At 50.3% G+C, this 10,891-nt stretch overlaps 1 protein-coding gene across 1 annotated transcript; it reads right to left on the minus strand.

The window, feature by feature from the left end:
* Positions 1-1,713: 1,713 nt before the first annotated feature.
* On the minus strand, positions 1,714-5,266 carry TUBAL3 (tubulin alpha like 3). Its single transcript, XM_041401052.1, has 3 exons — positions 5,023-5,266; positions 3,777-3,925; positions 1,714-3,081 (listed from the first exon to the last, which is right to left on the minus strand). The coding sequence occupies exons 1-3, from the start codon at positions 5,222-5,224 to the stop codon at positions 2,098-2,100; spliced, it is 1,335 nt and encodes a 444-aa protein (XP_041256986.1). The 5' UTR covers positions 5,225-5,266; the 3' UTR covers positions 1,714-2,097.
* Between the last annotated feature and the right edge of the window lie 5,625 nt (positions 5,267-10,891).

The following is a 10,891-nucleotide window of genomic DNA, read 5'->3' on the forward strand; positions in this document are numbered from 1 at the left end:
GGTGACCTCCCAGGCCCAGGAGCTCCAGTGAGGACAAAATGGGATTTAAATCCAGCTCCCTTCCCCCCGAGCAGTTCAACATTCCCAAGCCAGCCCTTCAATTCCAGCTTTTTTTTTTTTTTTTCCTTGGATTCCTTTTTTCCTGCCCAAGCTGCTTTTCTTGGATCGCTCACAGCACGGGGAGTCCCCAGAGGAAGAGGAACAACCCTGCTGCAATCCAGGGAAAGGCAGAGGTGAGGCTCAATCCCCTTTTCCAGCTTGTCTGCAGCTTCCAGGGATTCTTACATCACGTCTGGGAGCAGCCAGGAGAGGGAAGGAATTTTTTTCAGGGAGACAAGGAGCTTGGACACGGTTTTATAGGAGGCTGACAGAGCCAAAATGCTGGAATTCCCATCTCAACTCCAATTAAATTTCCAGCCCTGGCAGCAGGACAGGGATTGCTTTAGCAGGAATGAGAGGTTTAAGGATTCCCTTGGGAATCATTGGCAAAAATATGGAAAAAAGTGGATTTCATCTAAAAGAGAAAGCGTGACAAAGCTCCTTGGCAAAGCTCAGCCTGCAGCTTTTACTGGATGGGTAAAGCTCAGGGAAAAAGCAAAATAAAACCTAAATTTGAGCAATCTGAAAGTAAAAATAAACAAAAATGAGCCGTGTGGAGGTTGGGAGTGGGAAAGGATAAAGGAATAAGGGAGATCTTCCCATGGAATCCCGAGGTCCTTTAATCAAACTGAGCCCCTTCATCAACAATTAAAAGGTTTTAACCTTTAAATTAAAAAATGAAATTAAAATAAAGCACTTAATTAATGGCCTAACTAAAACAATTTAACAAAAGGTTCTGTAGAATTCATTATCAGCACAAAGTAATTCACTCAATGGCTTAATGATGAATAAAGTGGAATTAAGGATGGTGGCTGGGCTGGAAGATGGATGGGAACATTCCCACAGGCTGGAATTTTGTAGGAGCAGCTTTGCTACTCCCAGAAGACAAAATAAAGTCACTCTATGAGGATTCACCTCTTGTGGAGAGAACTGGAGGTTCCAGCTCCCCAAAAACTGTGGGGTTCTCCCCAAAATCCCTCTCCTCTCTCCTTTCCAAGGTGACTCTGCCCATGGGACACAGCTCCCCTCCCTTTCCTTGTTCCCATTCCTGGCTGGACCCGGAATCTTCTCAGGGGACAATCTGGGATGAGGACTTTGGGGTGACAACCTTTGGGGTGGCTCAAGGGACCTGGACCTTCCCAGGGGCCACCTTCAACCGAGTCCTTTTAGGGCCACCAAAGACTTTTGGGATCCTTCCACCTCGTGTCCCAAATATCAGACACAGCTCCCCTCTCCTCTCCCCATTCCTGGCTGGATTTCCCTGGTTTGGGAATATTTCCCAAATCCTCAGCACTCCCCCGTCCACCAGGATTTGCTCAGGTAACACCTGAGCTTCACCAAAGCTGGTGAGGAGGTCAAAAAGTGCTCCCAGCTACTCAGAAGTGATTCCCTGATCCCAGACGTGGAATTCCCTGAGCAGCAGCCAGCTCCAGACAGAAATTCCCACAGGATATAGGACACTTCCCCCACAACACTAATTAGGGTTGCTGACTCTCACAGCACACCCTGATCAGCATTTGCTCTTCTCCTCAGGCCACCTGCGAGCAGGAGCCTGCCCACAAAACCCCCCTGGGGGAATCCAAGGAATTCCGAGCCAAAAAAACCCTCTTTATTCATATACAAAAAGCCATTTGCATAGAAGTTTACAGGTGCATTTCTAATTCCAAAGTGCCTTTACAAGAAAAAAGCCAGAGCAAGAGTTTGCCATTCCAGCCAAAGCAGGCAGCTTGCAGCATTCCCTGGATTAGGAACCGGGATCTCCTGGCTAGGCGGGATGTCAGGCCTAAGTTAGGCCCGACTCAGCGTCACTCATCAATAAACAGCAGTGGGATAAAGCTCAAGACACCCAGGCTAGAGAGGAGCTCTGCAAGCCCAAACTATGCAAGCAGGGGAGGTTTAATACATCAAACATGGCCGGTCCTTCGGCACCTCCGGGCCCTCAGGAACTCGGGACACAAGTCCGGATCCCAGCTGAGGTCAAGACCAGGCCGCAGTCTGTCAATACTCATCCTCATCACCCTCATCCTCCTCCCCGTCCGCCGAGTCCCTTCCGACCTCCTCATAATCTTTCTCCAGGGCCGCCAGGTCCTCCCTGGCCTCGGAGAACTCGCCCTCCTCCATGCCCTCCCCCACGTACCAGTGCACGAAGGCCCGCTTGGCGTACATCAGGTCAAACTTGTGGTCCAGGCGGGCCCAGGCCTCGGCGATGGCCGTGGTGTTGCTCAGCATGCACACGGCGCGCTGCACCTTGGCCAGGTCGCCGCCGGGCACCACCGTGGGCGGCTGGTAGTTGATGCCCACCTTGAAACCGGTGGGGCACCAGTCCACGAACTGGATGGAGCGGCGCGTCTTGATGGCGGCGATGGCGGCGTTGACGTCCTTGGGGACGACGTCGCCGCGGTAGAGCAGGCAGCAGGCCATGTACTTGCCGCGGCGAGGGTCGCACTTGACCATCTGGTTGGAGAACTCGAAGCAGGCGTTGGTGATCTCCGGCACGGAGAGCTGCTCGTGGTAGGCCTTCTCCGCCGAGACGATGGGCGCGTAGGTGGTGAGCGGGAAGTGGATGCGCGGGTAGGGCACCAGGTTGGTCTGGAACTCGATGAGGTCCACGTTGAGGGCGCCGTTGAAGCGCAGCGAGGCGGTGACAGAGGACACGATCTGGCCGATCAGCCTGTTCAGGTTGGTGTAGGTGGGGCGCTCGATGGCCAGGTTGCGGCGGCAGATGTCGTAGATGGCCTCGTTGTCCACCATGAAGGAGCAGTCCGAGTGCTCCAGCGTGGTGTGGGTGGTCAGGATGGAGTTGTAGGGCTCCACCACGGCCGTGGACACCTGCGGGGCCGGGTACACCGAGAATTCCAGCTTGGATTTCTTGCTGTACTCCACGGAGAGCCGCTCCATGAGGAGCGAGGTGAAGCCGGAGCCGGTGCCTCCTCCGAAGCTGTGGAAGACCAGGAAGCCTTGGAGCCCACTGCACTGGTCAGCCTGCAGCAGAACACTGGATATTTATCCCAAGGACCCAAAAACTATCCCAAGAATATTGCATATTTATCCCTGTCAGGACTGGAATAACTATCCCAAGAATACTGGGATAATTATTCCAAGAAAATGGATAATCTTCCCTGTAAGGACCAGAATTATCCCAAGAAAACAGATATTTTTCCCTGCAAGGCTCAGAATAATCCCAATAGATATTTTTCCCTGTAAGGATTGGGATAATTATCCCAAGAAAATGGATATTTATCCCTTTAACTACTGGAATAACTAGCCCTGGAATACTGGATATTTATATCTCAAGGATTAGAAAGCTATCCCAATAATATTAGGTATTTATCCCTGTAAGGATGGGGATAGCTATTCCAAAAAAAAAAAGGCTATTTATCCATTTAAGGACTGGGATAACTATCCCAAGTAATACAGCACAAAATTCTGCTTAGAGCACTCCCCAAGCATCTTAAGCTCGGTTTTAACATGACAATTCTCTGCTTTTAGGACAAACATACAAATCCAGGGGCTTTCCCGAGCCCCAAACCAAACCCCAACAGCAGCAACAACCTTTGGACCTCACCTAAATATATTTTTTTAATTCAAGACTTTTTCATTTCAAGACTTCTACCCCAAACTCCAAAACGTTGTCCAGAAGGGCGTTATTTTAACCCAAAGGCGGCGTTTCCCCTCACCATTTTCCGGATCCTGCTGAGCACGGTGTCGATGATCTCCTTGCCGATGGTGTAGTGGCCGCGGGCGTAGTTGTTGGCAGCGTCCTCCTTGCCACTGATGAGCTGCTCCGGGTGGAAGAGCCCGTGGTAGGTCCCAGTCCTGATCTCATCTGCACCAGGAGGAGAAATCAGGGATAGCAGAACACAAAGAAAGGTCTTGGGAGAAGCTGACGGAGCAAAATCCATGGGAAGTCCAGCAGGAGGTCATGGCATGGTTAGGGAAGGGTTGTGGGAGTAATGGAAGGGGAAGGAATAAACTCACATGTATAAAGTCCTACCAGAACTCCATCTTTACCCTACACCTAGCCTGAAATCCTAAATTAATCTGGTTTAATGAGCTAGGGCACCACAATTCCAGCGTTTTTGTGGGATCAGTTACCACAGGCAGCTTTGGGGAGAAGTCTGGAAGCTCCACCTCCATCCGCTGCTCTCCAGCACGGAAGGGACACAGACAAAGCCCCTCCAGTGTTGACATTTCCACCTGACCCAGCTCCAGAGAGTTTTTAAATTCACTCCATCCCAACACTGGACACATTCCATAATCTCCTGGCTCACTCATTAAGTTCTCCATTTGATACCTTAATGAGGTGTCTAAAAGTTAAGCAGAACCCAAACAAAAGTCTGCAACCCTTTAATTAGGACTAATGAGTCACATCCCAGATGGAAAGCTAGGAGGAGAAGCCTGGAAGGCAGGAGCAGGTGGTTGGATTTGGAGTAATTTCCTAAATAAATAATTGTTATTTTCTAGGAAGACACCTCAAATTGAGGTGCCAAGCAAACAAACACCCAGAGATCCCTGAGGGAGCTGGAAGGGGAAGTGGGAATCTTTTGGAATCCATCAGGTTGGAAAAGATCTCCAAACAGGACAGCCAGGTCCCACAGTCCCGTGGCACCCCACTTTGTGGAAGGCATCAGAACCAGATGTGCCACATCTGGCCATGGAATGGTGGAATTCCAGCCAGGACCAGCAAGTCTGGCAAATCCCGGTCACTTCCCACCTGCTGAAGGTCCCAAAAGGAGGGAACAAAGACAACTCAGTGACAGCCATGGGTTTGTCCCTCCTGTCCCCTTTGGAAGTGTAAATTCTGTCTGCTTCCAATGGTTGGGGACATTTAACCAGAGCAGAGCAGTGGGAACATCAGGATCCCACGGAAAAAGGGTTGGGAACTACGGATAAAGATGGATTGGGGCAAAATCCCAGTTTTACCAATGACAGTGGGCTCCAGGTCTATGAACACTGCCCGGGGCACGTGCTTGCCAGACGCCGTCTCACAGAAGAAGGTCTCGAAGGAGGAATCCACTTGCTCGGAGTTGGGATCCATGGATTTCACCTGCTTGGAGCCGGGAATGGTCCCATCAGCCTGGATGCCGTGCTCCAGGCAGTAGAGCTCCCAGCAGGCATTGCCCATCTGCACTCCGGCCTGCCCGATGTGGATGGAAATGCACTCCCTCTGGAAAAGGGAAACGGGGAATTTCACACATCCTGTGGGTGGAAATGCACTCCCTCTGGAAAAGGGAAACGGGGAATTTCACACATCCTGTGGGTGGAAATGCACTCCCTCTGGAAAAGGGAAACGGGGAATCTCACACATCCTGTGGATTGGGAGTTCCAGCCCCCACAGCTCTCCTCAGAGCCATGCTGGGATGATGAGGGAAACAGGCGGCGTCCGTCCACCACGGGAGCTGGAGCCAGGATCAAACTGGGATCTGCTGGACACAGCATTCCTGGGAAAGGCTGTTCCAGCCCAGGGAAGGAGGAAGGAAGGTGCTGTTGGCTCCATGCTGGGGCAGGAAGCAGCTGAGCAGCACCAGCTCCTCGGAGCCGCTGCCGATCCCTCACATCCTGATGGAGCACCAGCCGCTCCAGGCTCTTGACCCTGATAAAAAGAGCTCAGGGAAAAGCCAAGCTTGGAAAAGCTGAGCCAAGCTGGAGTCACAGGGATTGCCCCGGGGCAGAGCAAGGCCGGGCTGGCTCCCGGGAGCGGCTCCGAGTCCGGATTTATCCAGGTCATTCCCAGTAGGCTGTGACTCCAGGGAAGCTCCGCGGGGAGCGGCGTCTCCTGGAGGCTCCCAGGGCACTTCCCTGGGTAATTGGCACCTGCTGCTGCCACCACGCCAAGATCAAAGCCATGGCACAGCCTCCTGGCCCAGATCCCGAGCTGAGAATCCCAATTATTGCCGTGCCATCCCTGCTTCCCAAGGGACCACTGGGAAAAGGAGCCGATCCCATTATTTGTGGCATCATCCATGGGCAGCTTGGCTCAGGTCTCACCTCATCTCACCAAGCTGGGGTCCCCACGGGTAAACCCAGCTCTGAGGGGAGTGGTGGGAACAGCAGATCCCAAATCTCCTGGGCACAACCACCCACAGTGCCCAGGAGTCTCCAGAAGATTCCAGCTGGACATCCCGGGGCACCAACCACTTGTGGCAGGGAGATGATCCAATGAAATTTCTCCATCTCGTTCCCCAAGCACGGTCGTGCCAAGATTTTCCCATCCCTCAAGGAACTCCAGAGGCCACCAGAGCCAAGGCAGAACTGGATCATTCCCGGGACACGGGGACAGCGACCCAGAGCTGCCCAAACACCCCCAAATCCCAGCGTGGGACAAGATCCCCGGTTCTGTGGGATGTGGGGGCTGCTGGGATCAGGGATTGTTGGGATCAGGGATTGGCGGGATCCCACTCCTGCTGGGATTAGGGATTGTTGGGATCAGAGGCTGCTGGGATCAAGGATTGTTGGGAAATGGAACTGCTGGGATCCAGGATTGTTGGGATCAGGGATTGTCAGGATAAGGAGCTGCCGGGAACAGGGATTGTGGTGATCCCATTCCTGCTGGGATCCAGGATTGTCAGGAAAAGGAGCTGCTGGGATCCCATTCCTGCTGGGATCAGGGATTGCTGGGATCAGGAGCTACTGGGATCAGGGATGATCCCATTCCTGCCAGGATCGGGGACTGGGGCAATCCCATTCCTGCTGGGACTGGAGTGATCCCATCCTGCTGGGATCAGGGATTGCTGGGATCAGGGACTGTTGGGATCCCACTCCTGCTGGGATTAGGGATTGTTGGGATCAGAGGCTGCTGGGATCAAGGATTGTTGGGAAATGGAACTGCTGGGATCCAGGATTGTTGGGATCAGGGATTGTCAGGATAAGGAGCTGCCGGGAACAGGGATTGTGGTGATCCCATTCCTGCTGGGATCCAGGATTGTCAGGAAAAGGAGCTGCTGGGATCCCATTCCTGCTGGGATCAGGGATTGCTGGGATCAGGAGCTACTGGGATCCCTTTCATGCTGGGATCAGGGATGATCCCATTCCTGCCAGGATCGGGGACTGGGGCAATCCCATTCCTGCTGGGACTGGAGTGATCCCATCCTGCTGGGATCAGGGATTGGGGTGATCCCATTCCTGCCAGAATTAGGAGGGGCTGGGATCCCATTTCTGCTGGGATCAGGGTGATCCCAATTCCTGCTGGGATCAAGGTGAACCCATTCCTGCCGGGATCAGGAGGGGCTGGGATCCCATTTCTGCTGGGATCAGGGTTAACCCATTCCTGCTGGGATGAGGGATTGTGGTGATCCCATTCCTGCCGGGATCAGGGAGATCCCATTCCTGCTGGGTCCAGGGTGAACCCATTCCTGCTGGGTCCAGGGATTGTGGTGATCCCATTCCAGCCAGGATCAGGGTGATCCCATTCCTGCCGGGATCAGGAATTGTGGTGATCCCATTCCTGTCAGGATCAGGAGGGGCAGGGATCAGGGTGATCCCATTCCAGCCGGGATCAGGGATTGTGGCGATCCCATTCCTGCCGGGATCAGGGAGATCCCATTCCTGCTGGGATCACGGATTTTAGTGATCCCATTCCAGCTGGGATCAGGGACCAGGGTGATCACATTCCAGCCAGGATCAGGGACCAGGGTGATCCCATTCCAGCCAAGATCAGAGACCAGGGTGATCCCATTCCAGCCAGGATCAGAAATCAGGGTGATCCCATTCCTGCCGGGATCAGGAGGGGCTGGGATCAGGGTGATCCCATTCCTGCTGGGATCAGGGATTGTGGTGATCCCATTCCAGCCGGGATCAGGGATTGTGGTGATCCCATTCCAGCCAGGATCAGGGAGCAGCTGCCATCTGCACTATGTGGGAAATGCTCTGCCCCGGCCCAGCCCTGCCAGCAGCGTGGTTGGGATAGTTCCCCATCCCAGCTCTCCGTGCTCAGCTTCCCAGCGCTTCCCTGGGACAGCTGCTCCGCTCCCAAATCCCCGTTCCCAGCACCTGCTGCACTGGGAGCACTGGAATTTGCAGCCAGAGCTCAGGGAATGAGAACAAAGGAAAGAAAAAATGAAATAAAAAAAAAAAAAACCTGGGAGCTGCTGGAAGGAAAAAAAGTGCAGTGGTTTATTGGAGGTTTTCCCTCCTCTTAAATATTCCAGAGGGTTTTTTTTTTTTTGGTTTTGGGATCTTCCCAACATTTGCATCCAGCTGAAGTGCCTTTCACAGACTCTGGCTATAGGCAGCCTATTGTTGTCCAGCTGATTTTCCCATTGGGAACACCATGTAAATATTTAACACTTTTATAGCCAGGCCAGACCAGAAATCCACAGACTAAAGGAAAAGTTCAAAGCCAGATCCCTGGGAGCCACTTTGAAGTTTTCTCCCATTTGCAACCAGATTTTTTTCCAACAAGCTGCTCCTTTGCATCCACAAAAAAAAAAAAAAAAAAAAAAAGTGCCAGTTGGGATCCTCTTTCCCAAAAAGTTTCAGCTGGAGCAGACAGAAATAATCAGGATTGCAGATTTTTTTTTCTTTTTTACTCAATCCACTTCAGTTTCCCAGCTGCAAACGTTTTGGAGCAGGGATTCCATGAAAAAAAACCAACATGGAAAAGGGGGATTTTTATCCATTTAATATAATCCCAAGGGTTTAGAGCAGACAAAGGCAACATGGCAGCTCATTCCTAAAGAAAAAAAAAAATACCCTAAAGGTTGTGCTTGTTGCAGCACATTGGGAGTGTTAAAATTTTAGGAAAACGCGGCAGCAGGATGAAAAATTTTGATTTTAATCCATAACTTAGTTGAGGAAAAATATGCTGCTCCTACACACGCATTAAAAAAAATAATAATAATTATAAAAAAACTTTTAAATCCCAACTTTTTGAAAACTTTCTGAGTTTCCAGACCCCACCTCAGGAGCTGCAAGGGAAAAGCACCAAGGGGCCACTCCAACAATTCCAAGCACATCCCTCATTTTTCCCTTATAAGGAGCAAACCCTGAATCAATAACCCAGAAGGTAACGAGCAGCAAAGCTGCTGGAAATGAAAACCCCCGGGAGAAACGAGAAGGAAAAGAGGGAATTTCAAGCTCGGAACCCCTTGGGGGGGAAAAGTGGGAAAAAATTGGAAATTTAATGCTCTTACCATGGTGAGGCTGGGTAAGATCTGAGCAAAGCAGCTGCTGCCTCTGCCTCTCCCTGCAACTTTATAGCCCAGGAAATCCTGACTCCACCTGAATTTAAAGAAGTTTCTCCAAGCTTAAAGGAGCAGAGCTCCTTTTCCTCCCATCCCAAAAAAAAAAAAAAAAATCGGGATCAAATCCTGCCTAGCTTGCAAGATTTCTCTGATTAAAGGCAGTGCCGTGGAAGTTTTTTGCTTTTTAAAAGAGTTTTATTTGAAGGGGAATAAAAGTTGATTTTTAAAGCCTGGGGTTGGTTAAGAAAAGAAGGAAAAGTTTTGTGTGTTCCCACATAATTCACTTTATCCAGCAGGAACAATCTGCCTTTATCATTATCCACAGCACTGACAATGATATTCTTAATTTTGGCGATTTTTAGACAAAATCCTGCAATTTTTGCTGTATTTCCTGCCATGATTTCATGGGAATCTGCTGGGATGTTCAGGTGGAGGCTCAGCCCCTCTGGATTCCTTTAAGGATTCATTTTTCCCTCCTGCCAAGGATTGGGAATCACTTTTGGCCCCATTCCTCTGGAATTTCCCAGATCCCAGCAGTGCCTGTGTGGTTCTGCTGACTTTTTTTCCCAATTCCCTTATTTACCTCTTCACCTCTCATTAAAAATTCCCAAATTTCCTTTGATCCCAACAGGCTGACAGCTCTGGATTGGGAGAGACAAGAATATCCCAAATGGGATCAGGAGCAGGAATTTTCCCCTTTGTTCAGCATTTTTGGGATTTTCTTCTCTTACTGGTTCCAGTTTGGGCTTCCCAGTATAAAACCCACACTGGTAAACTGGAGCAGAATCCATGGATTTGGAGCAGGAAATGGGATTTGAGCCTTGAGAAGAGGGAGAGCTTTCAACTGCCCGGAATTTGGAGCAGGAACGTGAAAATTTGGGGAATTTTTAGCCTTGGATGCATCCCAAATCTGATTTTAGGGGTTTAATCACTAAATCACCATTTGGGCAATGCCAAATCCAACATTTTGAGGGTTTTTTGGAGGGGAAGTGGGAAGGAAAAAAGGGAATTTCTGGAGCTGGTGGTGGCAGAGAAAACCCACCTAAGGATTTCAGCTTTTCTGGAGGAAAAAATGAGGAATTTCAGTGGTTTCTTCATTCAATTTTGGGGTTTTTTGGCAACCCCAAGCCTAAAATTTTGGGGTTTTCTGGGGGTGGAAAAGAGAATTTTTTGAGTTGGTGGTGGCAGAGAGAAAATTCCTGGGATTTCAGCTTTTCTGGAGAAAAAGGAGGAATTTCAGTGGTTTCTTCACAAAATGATGGCTTTTTGGGCAACCCCAAGCCCAAAATTTTGGAGTTTTTTGGGGGAAAATGAGGGAATTGCTGGAGCTGTTGATGGCAGAGAGAACCTACCTGGGATTTCAACTTTTCTGAAGAAAAAAGAAGAAATTTCATTGGTTTCTTCATTCAATTATGGGGTTTTCTTGGGGCAACCCCAAGCCCAAAATTTTGGGGTTTTTTTGGGGGGGAAATGAGAAGGAAAAGAGGGAATTGCTGGAGCTGCTGGTAGCAGACAGAATCCACCTGGGATATCATATTTTCTGGAGAAAAAAATAGGAATTTCAGTGGTTTCTTCACTAAATGATGGCTTTTTGGGCAACCCCAAGCCCA

The sequence above is a fragment of the Onychostruthus taczanowskii genome, unplaced genomic scaffold, assembly GCF_017590055.1.
Source record: "Onychostruthus taczanowskii isolate IOZ18803 unplaced genomic scaffold, ASM1759005v1 scaffold184, whole genome shotgun sequence".
Taxonomy (NCBI): Eukaryota; Metazoa; Chordata; class Aves; order Passeriformes; family Passeridae; genus Onychostruthus; species Onychostruthus taczanowskii.

Bases quoted from the DNA above. Each gene is read 5' to 3' on its own strand.
- TUBAL3 (XM_041401052.1), bottom strand. From the start codon at position 5,224: ATGGGCAATGCCTGCTGGGAGCTCTACTGCCTGGAGCACGGCATCCAG. The intron at 3,926-5,022 runs GTAAAACTGGGA...CTCCTGGTGCAG, and splicing joins CCTGGAGCCCACTGTCATTG to ATGAGATCAGGACTGGGACC. The intron at 3,082-3,776 runs GTGAGGGGAAAC...GTTCTGCTGCAG, and splicing joins TCAGCAGGATCCGGAAAATG to GCTGACCAGTGCAGTGGGCT.